At 38.9% G+C, this 20,281-nt stretch overlaps 1 protein-coding gene and 1 long non-coding RNA gene across 8 annotated transcripts; one reads left to right on the top strand and one right to left on the bottom strand.

The window, feature by feature from the left end:
• Positions 1 to 3,811: 3,811 nt before the first annotated feature.
• LOC131301907 (DExH-box ATP-dependent RNA helicase DExH7, chloroplastic-like) lies at positions 3,812 to 8,800 on the bottom strand. Of its 5 annotated transcripts, none has more exons than XR_009191464.1 (6): positions 8,405 to 8,800; positions 7,498 to 7,603; positions 7,174 to 7,414; positions 5,601 to 5,706; positions 5,215 to 5,461; positions 3,812 to 4,076 (listed from the first exon to the last, which is right to left on the bottom strand). XR_009191464.1 is itself a non-coding variant. In XM_058328415.1 (5 exons), the coding sequence occupies exons 2-5, from the start codon at positions 7,501 to 7,503 to the stop codon at positions 4,047 to 4,049; spliced, it is 237 nt and encodes a 78-aa protein (XP_058184398.1). In that variant the 5' UTR covers positions 7,504 to 7,603; positions 8,405 to 8,783; the 3' UTR covers positions 3,812 to 4,046. The 5 variants fall into 5 exon arrangements, 1 of the variants encoding a protein (XP_058184398.1); XR_009191465.1 differs by having other exon boundaries at positions 7,174 to 7,359; positions 8,405 to 8,796; XR_009191463.1 differs by lacking the exon at positions 7,174 to 7,414 and having other exon boundaries at positions 8,405 to 8,780.
• Positions 8,801 to 9,197: 397 nt separating this feature from the next.
• LOC131301909 (uncharacterized) lies at positions 9,198 to 13,431 on the top strand. 3 transcript variants are annotated; one of them, XR_009191472.1, is made up of 3 exons: positions 9,321 to 10,848; positions 11,127 to 12,333; positions 12,975 to 13,431. It is a non-coding gene; the product is annotated as an uncharacterized LOC131301909 (long non-coding RNA). The 3 variants fall into 3 exon arrangements; XR_009191473.1 differs by having other exon boundaries at positions 9,326 to 11,545; positions 11,616 to 12,333; XR_009191471.1 differs by having other exon boundaries at positions 9,198 to 12,333.
• Positions 13,432 to 20,281: the final 6,850 nt, after the last annotated feature.

The following is a 20,281-nucleotide window of genomic DNA, read 5'->3' as shown; positions in this document are numbered from 1 at the left end:
AACATTGAAATTTAGGCAATAATGCTATGTTGCTTTGCCAATTGAACACCGCCAACCGCCAATATTCACCGGTTGTCATTTTGGTACGTTAGATAGTACAAATCAATGTTCATTACAAATAGTCAACATTAGAGCCAGTTGAGAAGCAGAGCCATGGTTGGGCACAACCATTTGGGATGAATCATTATGAACAATGTAACTAGGCTCATGACATAAAAAAGAGCAGAGGAGAGGAAAAAACTCCATTTGACGGCACATATGGTCCAAATCACAACTTTATGTAGGAAACAACATATGCTTGTTGCATTTTACAAGTCGTCCATCTTTTCCTTCCGATAACAAAACCGTATTTTGAGACGCCGGTATGTCAGCTCTTGGGAAAGATGCGTTCAAAGTTTCCAGTGCAGATCTCCTGACCAGAAAGGCTTCCAGTGAACATGCAGATCTCCTAACCAGAGAGGTTTATAGTGAATGCAAATTTCACAAGGGAATGTGTGGGAGGGGCATTCAATCAGCACACAAAATCTCTAGATTCTGTCACCATCCCCTTGTCTCTCCAACTCTCCAAATTGGCAATTCCAAGGGCTTGATTTACAAAGAAAGAAAAATGGTTCCATGACACGCCGAATTCATTTGCGCTCTGACCTTCACGTTAACTGCAATTACTGTCCATGGTCGGTAACGACTGCCAACATGGGGATCGAGCGCTGTTTAATGGAAAAGTTTCCTAAAATATCAATAAATGCACCTGGTTTCGTTAAATCCTTTCAAATAGCTCATAAGCTCGGCTCATTTGCATACATATATAAAGAAAAACCAAATTTAGTTTGCCTAGGCTTTTGATTGGAGACTTGGAGTCCATGTGACATCAATATATACTTCACCACCAATATACCTGAAAAGAAACTAAAAGGGAGAGAAAAAGGCGACCTCGTCCTCAGAAGAATCACACTCTCTTCAACTCCCTGGGATCTTATTCACAATTGTCATCAGTATTACCACCACACTGTTACTTCGCTAGAACTAATTAACCCTCCTGCCATGACTACTACGAAAGCAAGAAAGAACCTGACAGTTTTTTTTCCTCTCGGCAAAGAAAGAGATTTGTTAATCAATGAATGAACAAAGCATTGCAAGGATAAAAAGGATAAAGGACAAAACGGCATCATAACCGAGAGCAAAAAGTCCAACTAGGTTGGCACCTTTGCCACGAACAATCATATGACATCCAATGACCTAAGACTGGAAACAGGAACCACCCCAGCATTGGCATCATTACCTCAACTGAAACTCAGTACTCCAAGGACCAAAGTTGAGAAACTTCCCCAAAATCTGATTTCCTCATTCCAAACTCAAGCTGCAACATCAGCAAGACAGCATCACCGTAATCTTCAGCTCCAAGACTGCAGAAACTGAAACCAAAACCAGCCCCAAACTTTCTAATTTTTAGTTTGCCGGTGCTTGCAACCCGCGTGCCTGCGTGAGCAGAAACACAAGCGTGACTAGTCTTTCAAAAACATTCCAAACTACAAAAATTTGCAAGAGCGCAAGCATAGAGTGAGGATCAAGAGAGAGCGCGAAGGGCTGAAGGGTCCCATGAATTGCTTCGGTAACTTCTCGGCTGCTCACAAACCACATTCTCGGACTGAATTACTTTTCCGTAATAAAACCCGGGTTTGATATGCATTGTGAGTGTTTTTGCTGTCAAATCAAAATTCACGAATTTGTGAAGTGAATTTTGATTGTATTATTAGTTACCTATGTAAGGGAGCTGGGATTTGTATTAGTTGTCTGAATTTCAATGGTTTGCAATTTGGGTAGCTTTGCTCAATTTGGTACTATATGGGCTATGTCACCAAGTTTGTGAATTTTGATATCTGGATTTGGTACTGTATTGGTTTGAGCCTTCTGGATTCATACTGTACTGGTTTTGAGGCTTCAGCCATCATATTTGGTCCGATAATTTGGTCAACAATGTTTTTTGCCTTTTTATTTATGGCTGCTAGTTCTGCTTTGTTCTTGTTCTTTGTTCTTTTGCTAGTTTACACTGCAGAGGTAGAGGGACCATGATTTCATGCCAGGGGGCCGGTTCTTGGCCTTCTGAGAGATCAATCATTCTACAACCACAAATATTTACACAAACCCACTCACATTCACATTAGGGCCCACACACACTGCACCTCCAGTGTGTGTGGGACCCACCAAAAGATGTGAGTTTGTGTAAAGTGTTTGTGTGAGTGTGTGCGGTTATATAATTATTGTTGAGGGATATCTTTGCATTTAACCTCCTCTTATACCTTGGTTGCCAATGTGTTACTCCTTCAAACTTCTGTGGGGGAAAACATCAAGCACTTAATTTCTTTCTTTCCTATTGGTGATTTATTATTGTTCTTTTCAAGTTGTTTTAATTTGGAAGTAGTAGAATCATTTTAGCATCTCTTTTTTGCATTGCAGATTAGAAAGTTTTGAGAGGTCATGGTATCTCAGAGAGTTGCAGTTTGAACGAGGCCCCTTGGTTTTCAAGAAAAGTTGGACAACTTGCATCTTTTGTTGAACTTTCCAAAGTATGGTTATATTCATGTGGTTGCATATTGGGTACTCAACTCATGACAACTTCTTGGTGCAAAAGAAAGTGCTTGTCATTCCCGATTGCCTTCATGATCTATAGTTGTCAAAGTCCAATGCTAAATGGTTGAAGGAACCGTACGTTTGGGTGAAGGACGCAAATGATGAAATTGGGGAAACGGCATGTTTGTGCGACCTTGTTGAAAACGTGAACAAAAGGAGGCACAATCTAGGTAATGAGGGTGGTGATCAAGTGGATGCAGAACGGCTTTTGGGGGTTGATTTGTTGTGATTTTATAAACTTGCCCTTTGTTTCTTTGTAGAGAATGTTGAGATCTCTTTCTTAGGTTTGAAAATTTTATGTACTGCTTGTGTATAGTCGTGACCATATTAAAGAGGGCAGCAGAAATCGTCTAAACTCTCTTGTGTGCTCTCTCTGTTTCGAAAGCCGTTCATTTTTGCTTCCGTAGTTGTGTCTTAAGCTTTATCTTTGTCCTGTGTCTTTTGGGAGAGAGCTTTGGTCCATAAGAATTGTTGATTTGATCTTGTTGCTGTGCATATCTAGGGGCTTTTGTTATACTCTTGTGTCATGTGCATATCTAGGGGCTTTTGTTATACTCTTGTGTCATGAACTGATGTTCCTCGTCTTTGCTTTAAGGCCGGTTTGGTTACTTGCTTATTTCTCTCTTCATTTATCTTTGTGATGAGACGCAGAACAAAATTACTTGGCTTATAGTGATTTTTGCGTTGATGATCAATAAGTAACTCCAGCAGGTGCCAAAAAAGCTTATTGCGTATTTTTAAGCAGGAAGTAGATAAGCAATGTGAACCAAACGAGCCCTCAGCTTTATGGTTTCCTAGCGTCAGACCCGCCATGGGCACCACAAGAGATTCACCCACCATGCCAATCTTTGCTTTTAGGAAGATAAGACAATAAGAACTTCTGTTCCAGAAGTTATTTCAAGAAGGAAGTTGATGCTCTTGAGGGGCAATGCCTCACCAGCCTGGGAGCCACCCAGCCACACGATCCTCCGTGGTCTACCCTTGAATTTGTGTGGTTCACATCAATTTCTTGGACTGTTAAGGCATGTCGCCAGGCGCAGACAATTTTCAGTTTAGTTGGCCCAAAGTTTAGTCTTCAAGTACTGCTGTAATTTTCAGTTTAGTTGGCCCAAATTGGACAGAAAACTAGACATAAAAAACGGGATGGGAGCCTTCCCCAGAAAATGGACGCCAAGACAGAGACTACGGAAAGTACAACAATTCATTACAGCAAAGTAACCTATCAAAGTAGCATTGGTAAGGTATAATGCTGTCTCGTAATATTTTTAGAAATCATATACAATACTTCTATTGTCTAGATACAATACTGGTAGAGTAAACCGACCATCGAGAATGCCTAACTTCACATACATAAAAAGTCTCCCAATGCCCTTGGAACTCTACTTCAACCATTTTGATAATTACGTCACTTCAAAGGTTCAGAGTTTCGCTTGTTCTTGAAGTTGCTCCTGCTTGAAACATAATGAATCGAATTTAGTAATTTACTAAGCATCACAGTGAGGAAAACAGCGAAAATAAAGCAGAACCATACAAAATGACCAGAGTCGTAGGATAGATAATTTTCCAAGATGGTAGCTTAACTCATAGAAGTAGACTATTGCCAAGCCGAGAAATAGTTAAAGGAGGCCATCTCAATGCCATTTGAAGAAGCTGCATTCGTTTTCACTTATGATGTCGTGGGGCGCAATGGTAAGAGAACTATTTGCATTATCGGAGAGAAAATTTCCTTTAATCCGGGCAGCATGGGAAAAGGTCAACTATGGATCAACGAGCAGAACATTCGGAGATATTGGACTCTCTCTCCACTAATGGAAACTGCACGCGGTGTAGCTACCCCAGAACATTTCGACCTACAAAGTGTCAACTTGGTTGTGGGGAACCAACTCAAAGATGGTAAAAACTTTCTGAAGAGCAGCTTTTTGTTTCTGTTTTTCTTTACTAAACCGCTTAGATGGCGCATTGCTAATTTCGTGAAATTTTGGGAGTGAAGGTTCCATGTTCCTCGGTCATGGTTGAAGCCAACTCGTAATCAACTGGTTGTTTTTGAAGAACTGCATGGAGATGTATCAAGGATTGCTCTTGTGAAAAGATCAGTCAGTTGATAATAAAAGAGTTGATTATCCATCAAAATCAACTTGGCAGAAGCCAACCAAATTTCAGGAAATTTGAGGAACCAAATCAGATTTTTGCGTACGAGTTTATTATGGAACCAATTAGCTGCATCAACAAGTATTCAAGGTATATAAGTGTTGATGGTATTAGTAAAATTCTCAGATCTCTTTATACAAAGCTTTGCTACTTGTTTCATTGTGTTTGTAAACAATTCAATGCTTTCTTAGCATTTGATAATATCTCCACAATTCGTAACCTCATTATGGCGGTGATGGTAGTCATGGTACTTATTCACTGGTTTTGTTGTGAGGTGTGTGTGTGTGTGTAGAGGCAAGAATATCAATTTAATATACAATTTTGAGGGGAACGAGAAAAGGTTGAACTCTACACCCAGGTGAACTTGAAATTTTATTCAAGATTTTTTTTTTTTTGATAGGAGTATTCAAGAGTTAACACTACAGAGAAAATACTGACCTCTATAACAAAAAGGGCGTGGAATCCATAAGGAACTCTATTTGGTAATTCAACCACTGCAACAGGATCAGCTGACATTGTCTTGGCATCAATTACATTCACTGCTGACTTTCTGGACATTTAAAACAGAATATTCTCAGATTGATTCTAACATTAAGCTCAGGCATTTCCTCCTCAATCTTGGCAGATGAATCCACCAAAGGACTCCAATCCTTTCTTGAATTTGATATGATCCCGACAGCACCTCCTACCATGATCGACATTAAGGAACTTATGTTAAAGCACAATTCTCCATGTCCCACACTGATATGTATGAACCTATTGTTATGCAGTACACTACACTTCTAAGAACCACTAAATATGTTACTCCTATTGCTTAACAATACCTTCATTTGTATAGAGAGAAGTCCCAGTAGAAAACTTCAGTGGAAGCTCATTCCCAGGCAAATTCAAGCATAGCCAATCAAGTGCAGCCTCGAGACTAGCACCGTCCTGTGCAGAACAAACCAGTCAATGGTGAAAATAGTACTCCAGCAAACTAAGATTACGACAGGACTTTGAAAACTATAATTCGCAAGGAATTCTATCCCACTGGGTTCAGTAGTATTTAAAATCACCGACAAAATTATTCAACAAAGCAACAATGAGTAAGAATTAGAAGAGACAGAATAAACCATCGATCTTAGAAACAGCATCAGAAAACTAAGATCCATGCTTGATAGCTATTAGATATCATCAACAAACTATGTTACAGCGGGCCATTCCAATAAAAAGAATAACCAAAGAAAAGTATGGACTATGGAGTAGAGCAATCATGAACATGGTATTAGAAGAAACCAACATAAGGTTCAAGTGCACAGTAAATATCCATTGAAGATTAGAAAACAAAGAAAAACATGTTAGAAAGTATGAAACAAAAAAACGTTGGCAAACACTGAAATATCAGACAAAGTGGCAAGCTACGAATATTACGTATACATACAAATGTACAGCATTTAGTTGAATATAGTAACATATTATTTGGTCAGTTCACATTGCTTATTCCACCCAGAAAAACACTGCAAAGAATAAACCATGCTAACAACAGCCCATTTAGTGCCAAATTTTGAACTTTGAGACACTTTTCACAAATTTTAGTATAATTTCACGCATTCTAATACATATTATCATGCTATACTGCACATTTTGAAGCTAAAGAACTGCCCACGGTGGCCGTTTTGCCAATATGATATTGATTATATAACACAAAAAGTAGAAAAATAAATTGAAAAAGAACAATAGCATATAGCAATTGAAGCACGTGGCTGAACTCAACTGGAGTGCAATGGAATTCAAGTTCTTTTCATCCTCGCATATTTTTCTACATTGTTTCAGAAATAAAACGGAGACTGAATATTTCAGACAAAATGTAAGGTACATATTCTTTGTTCAAGTGGAATGTACATATCCAATGAAGATTAGAAAAAAACAACGAAGACAGGTTAACAACTTATCAAACCAAAAATTTTAGCACACACTGCAATACTATACAAAACAGATACTGCAAAACATAGTAGCATTTAGCTAAACGAAGACCATATAACATATCTTTGCTTAGTTCACATTGCTTATTCACCCAAAAACATAATGCAGATGGTAAACACTGAACGGTGATGCTAAGAACCAGTGCTCTAAAAGTCACTAAGGTGCTAGTCGAGTGGAAGAGGAGCACCTAGTGCCTAGAGGTCGATTAGTAGGCCAAACAGCTCCCTAGGCGGCGGACAAGTCCGCCTCTAGTCCGATTTTTATGTACGCCTTGAACCCCTGCCTAGCGCCGACTAGTCAGCCACCTAGACCGATTTTTAGAACAGAGCTAAGAACTTCCCTTTTGACTGTCGAATAATGCCAACTTTCTAAACAAAATACACTTCATAGACAATTTTTTTTTATAACGAGGTGTCCCGGCCAGCTTGAGTGCACCTCTACTTTTCAGATATCTCCGTATCCAAACTGCTTGAGAAGGCTGGCAGGAATCCAGAGTATTATCATCTGAACGCCCCTTGATTCTAACATTAAGTTCAGGCGTTTCCTCCTCAATCTTGGCAGATGAATCCATTGAAGGACCCCAATCCTTTCTTGAAGTTGATATGATCCCAACGGCACCTCCTAGCATGATCGATATTAAGGAACTTATGTTAAGCACAATTCTCCATGTCCCGCCCTGATATGCATGAACCTATTGTTATGCAGTATGCTACATTTCTAAAAAGCACTAAATATTTTACTCCTATTGCCTGACAATACCTTCATTTGTATTGAGAGAAGTCCCAGTAGAAAACTTCAGCAGAAGCTCATTCCCAGGCAAATTCAAGTATAGCCAATCAAGTGCAGCCTCGAGACTAGCACCATCCTGTGCAGAACAAACCAGTTGGTGAAAATAGTACTCCAGCAAACTAAGATTACAACATGACTTCCAGTAATATTTAAAATCACCAACAAAATTATTCAACAAAGCAAGAATGAGTAAGAACTAGAAGTGACAGAATACACCATCGATCTTAGAAATCAGCATACTATGATCCATGTTTGATAGATATCATCAACAAACTAAGTTACAGCGGGCCCTTCCAATAAAAAGAATAACCAAAGATGGGATCAGGCACTAGCGGTGGTTTCTGGCCCTGTAGGTTCAGGTTACAAGGCAGAGCTCAGGCGAGGATCTAAACCACGGGAAGTGGAGGAGGTCCGATCAAACACCCCTCCACATAGTTGAAATACAATTACATAGGCGAAACAAGTGGCAACTCTCAGGTGTCAATTGAGGCACCTGTGCTAGCTCCCGCATCAAATTTTGTTCTAAAAAATCCCATATTTGGGTTACTGGGTATCTAATGCGCATGAGCAGAAGCACGAGCATGAGAGAGTATTCTTAAAAGCTTTCCAAACTACAAAAATTCGCGAGAGCGCAAGCATAGAGCGAGGATCGAGAGCGAGCGCAAAGGGTCCTACAGAAGGATTATGTAAGTAAGCTCGCAACAGCTCGAACAGTGATGGACAAATACGTACTCGACAAAGCTTAATTAATTAACTCAATTTAAACAGGCAATGGAGCATAAATTTCATGATCCAAAGAAGAATGAAAGCTATACAAAATCAACATCAGCTGACTGATTTTGAGTTAGAGCTGAAAGAATGAAGGATTAGAAGAGACCTGTTACAATGGCAGTGGGACAAGTCCATTGGATTCCTTCCTGAACTACGCAAAATCCCGAAGGCCCTTTCCTCCAGCTGAACAACCACACAATCGCTTTCTCTCTCTCTCCCTCTCTCTCTCTCTCTCCGCGGAGTGAATTTTCTCCCGTAATAGGAGTACTGAAAAAGAAACGACATGGGTGTGATCCAGTGCAGCCAAAACTATTTTCAGAAAAATAAATTTACACCGATCATCTTTGATTATTGAATAATTTGTACTCGATTAGCATGATCTTCAACATTGTTAATTTTCTTGATAAGTTCTACTAACTGAACAGTTTCGATCAAGAACTAAATCCAGCACGAGTTCACAATTTACAGATTACCCGTCGCAGACCCTATGGTGGGAGCTTCAAATGGTGTGCGACGTCGTTGCAACAACCTCGCACGTTGAAGCCACGAGGTTTTATGAACTCGTTGTCTGATCAAGTGCAACCAGTTCTATTTTTATAAAATTAAATTTGCACTTATCATCTCCGATTATCTATTAATATGAACTTGATTCATATTATATTATATAAATTACATCTTATTAACAAGATCTACAACTTGAACATCTTAGATTAAGAAATAAACTCAGAAGGAGCTCACAATTTTCTGATTAGACGTCCCAAATGGACTTCTCAGCTACGAGAGGCGAAGTCTTAATTAAATCAACCGACGTCGTTTCGTTGAACCTCCAGCGTTGAAGATGCGAGGTACTATCAAGAAAACCCGGTCGACTTCGTTTCAGTCGCCTCCAAGGTGGGTGCTGGGGGAGACCTCGGAGGTGATCAACCAGCAGTCGTCCCGCTTCCCCTAAGGCTCTCTCTCTCTCTCTCCTATATATATATATATATATATATATAGGTATGAATATACATGTGTGTGTGCGCGCGCGTGTATATTATATCTCACTACATCTTGTTTCAATTCTCTTGGCACTGATTCTGGCGTCATATTTTAGGTATGCAAAAGCTTTGTCTGTGTTTTTTTTTTCCTTCCTTTGGCAATTCTTATTATTATTGCCTGTCTTTATCACCAAAACTATCATTTTTCATTTCTTTAGATGTACTTCTATGGAGCATATGGGGTGTTCGGATAAGTTTCTTTCTTAGCTGTAGATGTCATATGAGCTTGATAAAATGAATAAATAAATAAAAACCAGTTTCAAAACTGTCAATTTTGCTATATATCGAGTTTGTTATTCTTGAGAGTTGGGGGTGGTGAACGTGCATACGTACAACCATTGCAAAATACTAGGTACACGGTTTGGGCGGATTATTCGGAGTAGGTATCATCGACTGTTATGAGCTTCAAATAGGATCCGAAACTCTATTGTTTTTTAAATTGGATGTGAGAATTTCATTAACGAAAACAATCTTAGAAGAATCAAGACGGCAAACCTTCCAAACAGGCACAATCCGGGGGGATTTTTCCAACAGCTACAAAGCATGGTGTTAAGAGGAGTTTGCTGTACAGATAAAAATTGGGAGCTTCGGACATCAAATACTATGTAAAACAGTAGAAAAGGTCGACGAATACCTTGAAAATCTGTAAAGTTTCTTTCTTACCATATCTAGTATATAATGTAGGCCCAAGCAAGCTTTCTAACTAAGTTGCCAAGTGATTTACCACTAGATTTTCCAATGAGCTGCGAGATTTCAAAATTTCATTTGTGTGGTGGTCTAGAAATACACTTAGATGATATACCTGCAGCCAAATGTGGCTAGAGTAGGAGCAGAGAAAGAAGATGTGAAGTATATATTTTGTTTTTTGATGGCAGAAGCAGCAAACAGCTATTTTTTTTTTTTTTTTAGGGAGAGCAAGAAGGTAATTTTACCTTCCAAACTCACCTAGACAAACAACTAATGAAGATGGAATAAATCTTCATTTACTAAGCGTATCTTTAGTTCTCAGTTTCTTTTCTATTGCCATCAGTAAGATAATTAAAGTTGTGCCGAAACTCTATGATTCACTTAGTTCTTTTACAAGTTTTGAGGGAAAATTTTTTTCTCTCTGCACAGTTCTCAATAAATTTCTCTATCTATCTCTCTCCACTCATTACATCAAAAAAACCTTTTCAAAATTCAAAACCAAACAAAGTGATGCTTACATTTTGGGCTCAAATGAGGAATGCCAGAAAACATGTCTATTAGTTAGTATGTAGATAGTTTAAATGTAGTTGGCTAGATATATGTTGTCATGATTACTTATGAACTCATGACTTTCATGGTAGGACTCCCATATTGGAATCAGGGCGACTTGGAAGAGGGGGATGGTTTGGCCAGGAAAGCATAAGAAGTCTGGTGTAACTGAGTTTCCTCAAACAACTCATCCAAACAATTGCGTTTGAGATATGATTTTTCATTGAATTCAATGATTAAGCCTTGGTTTTTGTTGCCCCACTTCAGTCTGGTCTTTGTAAGCCTCTCACTGGCCCTGTCCTATGCTCCTATTTTTCTTGGATTGCAGTCCCTTCTACGTGCCAACGTATAGAAAACTTATGTGCAATACCCCGTATATTAAAAATATGTATATTTGCATGTAAGTATTAGGTGGCATAGTAGTGAGGGTGTGTGCACGTGAGATGCTAGGATGTGTCAGGACAAAACTTGTCTTGGATAAGACTTGCATATATACATGTTAGATACTGGGTTTTTATAAAGGAAATCTGAAACGGCAAGTATCACAAAATACAGAGAGGGTCAAGAGAAAAAAGAGAAGCGGTGGGGGGTGGAGCAATCGTCCGACCGATCATGGTGATGCGTAACGTAGCAATTTCAGTTGGTGGTTCACGGTGGAGGGATGTACATATTGCAGCAACGATACTTACTTAAGGTACTCAAGCCAGGAAGTATATAATATGCTCTAAATCTCGGGAGTATTCTTTTTGCATGTCTTTATATTCCGCTTGACCGTTATTTTATTTATTGAATCCATAAATTCATTGTTGGAGCTGAGTTATGTGGTGGGTTGGGGCTGGGTGCCGAGGAATTGTTTGGTATGTGGCCGAGTGATTTTGTCTACTGTGCTAACGGCCCGAGAAGCCTCATAATAGGCTGGGTATGGCAAGTGAAGCCGGTCACTAGTCAGATACTGAGGAGGACCTGATATTGAGGTCGTATTAGGCTGGGTGTGGCAAGTGAGGCCGGTCATTGGTCATATACTGAGGAGGACCTAATATTGAGGTCGTATTATGTAGCTTATTGTTGACTTCGTGTCGCTAATTGGTTGGTCTCATTTATTGTGAGAATATCTGTTCTCATCATATTGTATACTTCATAAGGGTTTGTGTTGCAGGTTAGCTGTTGGCGCGAGGACAGTGGGATGAGCGTTTGGAATTTGAGCTGTTAGACTTTTTTTTTTTAAAACACTGTTGTAGGAGTAAAAGATATTCTTTTTAGAATAAATGATTAGAAATCTGTTACTTTGCTTTGTGGTGCTTGTGGTTCCGAGTCGTCACATTATGTGAGTAGATCATTGTTGTTTGTCATTTAGACAGTAGAAGCATCTGATTTTTTGGGGAAAATTTTACGTTGTGTTTTGAATACTTTAGCTTTTTGGTTCTAAGATTGGTGTTTTTATTGAAATTTCTTAGTTCACTTTGTTTGCTATTTTGCTGTTGTAAAGGCAGTTGGATTCTGTTGTGGAGTTGCCCTTGACAGCAGAAAAGGTGGAGGTTGTGTTGGATGAAATTCGACCATATGTTAATTGTTGATGGCGAGATCGATGGCAATGTCATGAGGTTGAAGCTGCAAGGAGCATGAGGCTCCTGTCCAAGTTAGGTAACAAGTATGAGATGAGAATCAAGCATTGTTTAATGGAGTTTTTTCCTCAAGTAGTTGCGGTGGAACCCAAAGCAGAGGAGGAGAAGGCCTTGAGTTGAATGAAGAAAACATAGATAAGGTAATAGCTTCTAAAGCAGTTAAATGTGATTTTAACTTGTTTTTGCACTAGTTGATCCTTTTCTACACCGTGGTGCTGCATTACCATTTTAGAAACCATATTTTTTTGTCCAGATTTATAGGGGTGTCAGGATATGTATATGTATTGCTCATACAACCATCTTTTGGTTGATATAAGACAGTATCAGCTGATGTACTGAAATATCGATATCACAAATCCAAAATCCCTGTATGCCAGTTTGTTGGTTGATATGCTACTTTATTTAGAACCCTAGTTTTGAGTCAATAGGGCTACTATGTGGGCTGTTGTGGTAATGACCGAAATCTTGTGGATTCTGTTGTGTTATTTTTGCTGGAGAGAAGCAATGAGTGGACAGTTACTGATAATAGAATGTCCTCACTAGATTTTGAACATTTATTCGGCGTCTCACTGATAGGAGCTTCACTGTTCATGGGATAAAAATTATGTCCTAAAAACTGATATACGTCGTTCATGGTTCATGAAATTTCATTCTTTGGCAACAACGCCATATTCTGAGTCGATACTTGATTTAGTACTTACAAGAAGCTTTTATAGGTTTCAATGTATTTGATTATATCTATACCCGAGTCATTGAAGTTCACTTCTTTTCATTCATTTAGGTCCGTCAAGAAATACCGGCTACATAGTCGGAGAACCTAGTGAATCTCTTGAACTAGTAGCAATCGAAGAGCCAATCAGAAAAATTCAAATCACTGGGCCAGCTGCAGCTATAACTACTGTTGGGGTGTCTGTCGCACGGAAACTACGGAAGAAAATACCATCCATTGCAGCACTTCACGTTCCATAATGCTCAGACTTTCATGTTTAGCTTGGGGTCTTTCATGATTAAAGAAGGGTGTTAGGGAAGACATTTTCTCATAAATATTGAAGACCCAGAATGGGACTGGGTTGGCCATGATTAGTGAACTTCGGTTGACAAATATTGCACTTTGTATAGTTTTGTTGTTACTGTAATAGTGCGACAGTTTATTCATAGAAATTCTATTGATTGTATAAGATTTTATAAGCAGAATGTCAATATTTACAAGGACAACGTGGTTTTTATCTTTCTAAAAACCAGGACTTGGAAATCATTTTCTTTTGTGCAAGCTTGTATGTGGTTTTGCAGTGTCTGGAACGGATGGATTTTTTGAAGCAAAATGTGTGCTCTCACCATCTAAATATTGAAAGGCCCCATTTCACTACTTTGAAAAGACGAATTGCCTATTTTTTTTCTTTCATATAGGCAGAAATACAACCAGGAGGGGGCTAATTCAGAAAAAGCTTGGATGTGTTATTGCCACTCTCTGGAGTGGATGGATATTTTCAAAACAAAATCTGTGCTTGGCCATAACTAATATTGCGCTTTTTTTGTTTCCTTCCCTAATTCCGAGATCCACACCCTAGAAAGCAATTTTATTAGTCCAGAGATGATACTATCTGCTATGAAGGACTTTGCTAAAGAGTTCCAGCTTTACGAGTCAAAATGAATTGTCCCCAAAATTAACCATGAACAGGACTGCTAAAAAGGAACATTTTATGCGGGACCATAAAAGTCTGCAAATTCAATTATTGATACAAACATAGATAGTGTTCAAGCGCGCTCATTGAAGACTGGCATTATTGAAGTGTTATCGGGCATGACTTTCTTGCTACATAACGCAATTCCTAGAAAAACTGAATATATCCGCTGTTACATACTTCAGCTGCGCTCCATCCCCAGTGGGATTGTCCTATCACCATTTTGAAATGCTTTTCTTCTCCACTTAATTTTGAACAGATCAGTTTCTGATACTTAGCGACACTGAAGTCTAATCACTGAACCAACACTGCCATAAACAACCAGGGTTGCCGAGAATGGAACTTAAAGTTCATTACTCCTAAAATTCGGGAAAATTGACAAAAAGAAGTCAGCGGATGTTCAATAGAAAGTGTGTATGTCACCATCAGTATTGAAATATTTCAGTATATTCACAAGGATAATCACTGCTTCCATTTCAACCACATTAAGAAGAAAAGGGCGAAGAGTCAGTACAAATCTTTTCCATTTGAACTTGTAATTTCCTCGGAGAATTTCCAGTGGAACAATAGAGGATTCTAATTCAAATAGGGATAAACCATACCATCAGAGCATGATGCAAATAGCAGATAAGAACAATGAAAGGCCACACTAGTACTCATTTCTTTTGGTTGGCACCTGAAATATATACAGACCATATTAGAGCAACGACACCGAATTTCAATATAAGATTGGGACAGAAAAGAAAAACAAGCACATTAAAGACGGCTGGTCATAAAGTTCAATCTAGAGCACCAACCTTTCTACAAAGCACCTTTTCGCGTATGTACATGCGTTTTTGCTCCGCTTAATCATAGACTCGTAAATCATGATCATATCAGTATGCTACCCGCAAAATCACAAGAGAATGATGAAATTTTATGCTCATCTACGTTCTTGTTAGTGCATATCTACTATGGATGGAATTCACCCAAACATACCAATTTCAGCTTACTTTTATGGAAGCTACTCATTTCTAGAAAACGGAAACGGAAGAGGTATCAGAACATAACCCTCCATGATCTAACAAATCATGGTAAAACTTTAAAAATAACATCTTGTCCGACCCCGAGTGCAGGGGTGGAGGAAAAATTGAAAACATACTTTAGAATTCCATATAAGCCAACACGTTTTTCCCTATCTGCTTCCAGCAATCATGTTATAATCTGCACAAAAAGGGGCATCTCAGACATATGCACGAGAAAATAGAAGCTCAACAATCGTTGCCCAATAAAATTAGGAGCAAAATCAACAGCAAAATCATCTATCCATCAAATTAGGAACCAGAAACCCAAAATATAAAATTGGAGATATACAGCCAAGAAGGATTGCAATGGAGGAGACTTTGCGGAGCCCAATTTCAAGCTTTTTAATGAGCTTTTACTTCAAAAGATCAACACAAGAATCAAGAGTCAAAAGGAAAGAATTCCTTGGACAAATTAGCAATCAGTTCTCTGGGCACAATAATAGCTGTCGTCATTCTCAAAAAATCTCTTATTCCCTCATTCCTAGAAAACCCAAAATACAGAGTCCCTAAATCTGCTCATCAGAAACCCTCTAGCCCATTAGTGACATGTTGCTTCACTCTGTACAAGGCATCAGCCCAAATACACTAAAGAGGAAATAACAAGATTCCCCACCTCATTCGTCACTGAACAATGCAGTAACGGGTGGTTAGTGTCCTCCCCTACTAGCATATGCAAAACTAATCTGCTAAAAAGTACCATCTTGGTCGAAGCTATATATCTAGGTTCAGAATGGACTACTCATAATGAAAAGATTAGTGTAACTCAAAATGCCGTTACTGTACCGAGTATAGACCACTCCTCGCAAGTCTCCAAGACAAGATGTGCTCTCACTCTCCTTGAATCTGGCAACGTTGGAGCATTTCAAGGAAGTCCCCCATCCCTAAAAATTCCAACTCCCAATTAGGGAAGGGCCTCCTCAATTGAGCAGCCTAATATCTCTCTACCACATGAGCTTCGTTATTGACTGAAATGTAAGTCATGCCAAAAATAAAATCATGCAACCCTTTCCACATAATCCCTAAACAGACTCTCTAAATAGATAAGTAAAATAAAATACAACTCGATAAATTGGATACAGAGAAATTTGTTTTGTTAATGGAAGTGCCAACACAAAAGAACTCGACTTTTTGGAGCGTACACTTTTTCACTCATTTTGTGTGTTTTTTTTATTTTTTATTTTTTTATTATAGATTGCCCCGTTCCCCAGTCGGAGTCTGCTGTTTGTGCAATTGCTCCCAAAGGCCCTGACCTACCTAGATTCATTCGTACGGAGTCGACGAACCCAGTTTCATTGCGCATTTCGTGAATGCGTTATAGGGAGCATGACGCATTCAAAATTTGCGTTTTTTGCATTTTTAACTGTCAAAATCTACGTTTTTGACCAAAAAAAGAGAGGACATGACGCATCTTCAAGATCCATTATAAAGTGTTCAGGTATTAGAATCTGAAATTTGTAAACATTTTTAAGTTCTAAAATCCGAAATTGTCTTAGAGTTGAAGAGAAGGGTTGCTTACTAAAATCTGATTTTTTTAATGAAATCTCAAAATAAACCTGGGCATCTACAGCTTTATGGGTTTGGTTCTGATTACCCTATTCTTGTTCCATCACCAGAGAAATCCCCTAAATACCTAACAATGCTACATACAAACGAACGAAAGCGGTAGAAGAACTAATAACTCCATGAACGAATAATTTTGCCGCCGTGGGGCACCGGTCCGGTGGGCGGAATGAAGTCTTAGGACGGGGGATGAATCTGTGGAGTTTGGTGGTGGAGTGGTTGTCTCTGCTCGGAAGAGAGGGTGGAGTCGTGGAGGTGGATTGAATCTGTGGAAGAAGAAGAGATGGATCCATCCTAAAACGACATCATTTCAATAGGGGTTACGTTTAGAAAATTTGTGGTTACAAGTCGTTCTGCCCTAAAAAAATAAGTGGGCGGGCAATTCTTGTTACGGAGAAATTGTGTAAAGAGGATTAGGGGGAGTTTACTTTCCACTCCCAATAAGATTCATTTAACATGCAAGTGTCGTGCAATATTGTTCTATATTAGGTTCACTTAATTTGACTTGTTCATGATAAGAGGATTAGACACGGCACTTCACCGCAACACCAACCACATCCGTCTACGTGGCACTGTATGATTGATAACAAGAGAACAATCACTTTAAAATTATTATGCAACCACTTTGTTTCATTTTGAGATAGCCAGGTACCCTAACAATCTAGAGACTGATTATATGTGCCTTGTGACTTTTTTTGAAGACGAAATTTTAGTTAGGTATGTGTTTGTTCACTGATTATACTAAGCAAAACTCTCAAATGAGCATTGCAATAGATTAGGTAAAGGCCTAGGTAAAATCCATTCATGAACTGTGAATGTAAATAATCCTAAACACTATTCACCATGAGTATATTATTTTATTAATTGTTCTCTCTCTCTCTCTCCCCAGAAAAGAAAAAGAACATAAAAGTAATGATATTTTAATAGAGAATAGATTAAATAAATAGCATTGGTGTAGTGTTGAAAGAGATGTGAGTAGATAAAATGAAAAAAGTGCACTGTTTACCAGCATTTTTAACTAACAACTAATAAACTTGCTCTAACAGTTCGCTTGCCCAAACAAACCCCCCCCCCCCCCCCCCCCCCCCCCTCAAATTAGGTGGAAAATCCCCGGTTTTCACCATCTTAGGTGAAAAATGGACGGTCTGATTCTTTAAAATTAAACTATTCATGACCGTCTATTGTACAAATCAAAACTCAATTTTTTATTTTTTATATACCTATCAATGTCTGAAAAAACTGATTTTTTTTTCTTTTTGGGCGTTGATATACTAATCTAAGGGTCCTACACGATGAACAATTTTGGTTACTGCAATGACCATACGGTAAGACCCACAATAGGTGACAGAAATCATGGCTTTTCCACTTTAGGTGCAAAGCATTTAATCTCATTCAACAATCGAGTAGTTTGTTTTTCATATCATCTATCTCTGTAATTTTTGTAATTACATTAATCACTTGCGGAATCAATTACTGCTCCAAAACGGTCTTTCTGTCTACCAGCCCTTACTCTTTTGATCATAACTTTTTGTGTGCTTTGAATCGTGATGTGTTTTTAGTGTCATTAGAAAGCTGACTTCAAGACCTCGAAATCGATATATAATTTGCATATTTTCGATTTTGGACGAAGAAGTTATGACCGTTTGAAGTTATGACCGTTTGAATTTCAGTTAGTTTGAGGGGGTTAAGTGCCAAAAATAAAAGTTAGAGGGGGGTAAGTGTATGCGAGGGTTAGTTCGAGGGGGGTAACTATAATTTCCCCAATTCATATTGTTGCTTGACTCATTATGCCTATAACGTGTATATTAAAATCATTAATTTTATTCGAACAATTAACGTCAATAAATTATTTCTCGTGACAATATATCTCAATGAAAGCTCATTTGAATTCCATGCTAGCAATTGACAAATAAAGCTTAAACACTCTGGGAAGCCTCCTTAATTATTGACTCAAATTAACCAATAAATGGCCCTTAACGTTTGTTTGTCTTTCCCACCCTTTGAATTGAAGTATCTGTAGCCTCCTTAATTGATCGCTCAATAGAAGCTGTTGCACCATTAACCTTCCTTCCTATTTCTGAGACAAGAATTAGTTTCCCCAACTATCGGTTAATTTTTTCAAGATAAATGCGTTCCGAAAACATCTCAAATGATATCCAATGAGCTAATATGGTTGTCCACGTGGCTAAAGTGATGAGACCATTTTCAATTATCGAAACAAGCCCGCCAAGGACTCGGAAGGGTCAGATAGGACTGTTGTATCCCTCAAAGGAACCGGAGAGGATCCATGTCCTTCTAATTTGTTGGGAAAAATTCAGCAATCACATAATATTCCAGAGAACAATTTCATTATCAATGATACAATTACAAGATTGAATCGAATTACAAAATACAAAAACAATGGACAGAGTATAAGAATGAGATACAAATTGAATTTTCAAAATATCAAACCGAGTCCTGTGTGATACCACAGTCTCCTTAAGAAAGATTCGCAGCCTACCAAAGGTGTTGTAGGTTACATTAGCGTCTTCCTCCCAGAGTTGGCTCAGCTAAACCACAAGCCGTCGGAACATTACCGTCGACCGCCTTGGCGAACTGAACAACAGTCTGCCTCTCTCTTTCAAAGAACGGTTATCAGAGTATATCTGGAATGTTGTGAACTTCTGGTTCTCTCCAAAAAAACATGAATATCATCTTATAGAGTGAAGGAGATATTTGTAACTCCAGGAGGTATAATGTGAGTATAAATTCTGCAATCAATATGGAAGAGTAATGCTGCCATCAAGGTGGAGGGGTTACGGGAGTTACAGCCGCACACATCAATAAGTCTATTTATTGTGGTGCATCCAGATACAACGAACCCGGTACCGGTTGCCTCGGGAGACTCTCCAAAAGTCCCGATTTCATTCATTTGAAATTTCGTAAATTTTCAACAATCCTCCCCATGAATGAAATTGGCAAGCATACTGGTGCAGAGTACAAAGTTGATCCGAGAGAGCGACAACGGATAATTCCTACATAGGATAGGTGGCTTTTGGCCTAGAACCTTCCCTTGTGATAGTCTATCGGGTTTGTTGACAGATTAGTATGTGGTCTCGCTTTGAACTGTTCCGCCACCGATGTAAACCGAGACAATAGACGTCACACAGGACTTCTCCTAACGTAGTTCAGTTCTCATTGTTGGGTTCATTTTGGCCATGACACCCTCTTCCTGATTCTGCGAGTATTTTCTTGAGAATTTCGCCACAATTCTCAAAGAAGCTGCCCCACTTCATACTAACATAGGTGACTTTCCTATAAAGGGTATCATGCTATACCCCGCCTGGCAATTCAGTTCATAGGAGTCATTAAAAGCAATGTTTAACCTCTTTCCATTTGCAGGTATCATTGTTCTACACCATAGGAATGGGCAGGAGACCGAGTCTCCTCAGTGATCGTTCTCGGCTACTCATAAAGGATAGTCTCATTGAACCTAGATCTTGGGATCTCCAGTCAGCTAAGTTGGCTACCCCTACTGTAATTATGAGCGTAGTGGCTTTAGCCCCATCTGTTTCAATACTTGCTCAACTAGCTCTCGATTTAACCCTTTGGTTAGCAGATCTGCAATGTTGTCCTTTGACCTCACATAGTCAATAGTGACAACCCCACTTGAGAGTAATTGCCTAATGGTATTATGTCTATGTCGAATATATCTAGACTTACTATTATACATATTACTCTGTGCCCTACCAATTGAAGATCGACTGTCGCAGTGGATACTAATCGCTGGCACAAGTTTCGGC

Source organism: Rhododendron vialii, chromosome 9a (assembly GCF_030253575.1).
Source record: "Rhododendron vialii isolate Sample 1 chromosome 9a, ASM3025357v1".
In the NCBI taxonomy this organism is placed as follows: Eukaryota; Viridiplantae; Streptophyta; class Magnoliopsida; order Ericales; family Ericaceae; genus Rhododendron; species Rhododendron vialii.
Note: the sequence above shows the minus strand (reverse complement) of the source record. Positions and strands in the feature narration are given on the sequence as shown.

Bases quoted from the DNA above. Each gene is read 5' to 3' on its own strand.
- LOC131301907 (XM_058328415.1), bottom strand. The intron at 5,462-5,600 runs GTATTGTTAAGC...CGATCATGGTAG, and splicing joins TTCTCTCTATACAAATGAAG to GAGGTGCTGTCGGGATCATA. The intron at 4,077-5,366 runs GTTAGAATCAAT...TGTTTCAAGCAG, and splicing joins AGGAAATGCCTGAGCTTAAT to GAGCAACTTCAAGAACAAGC.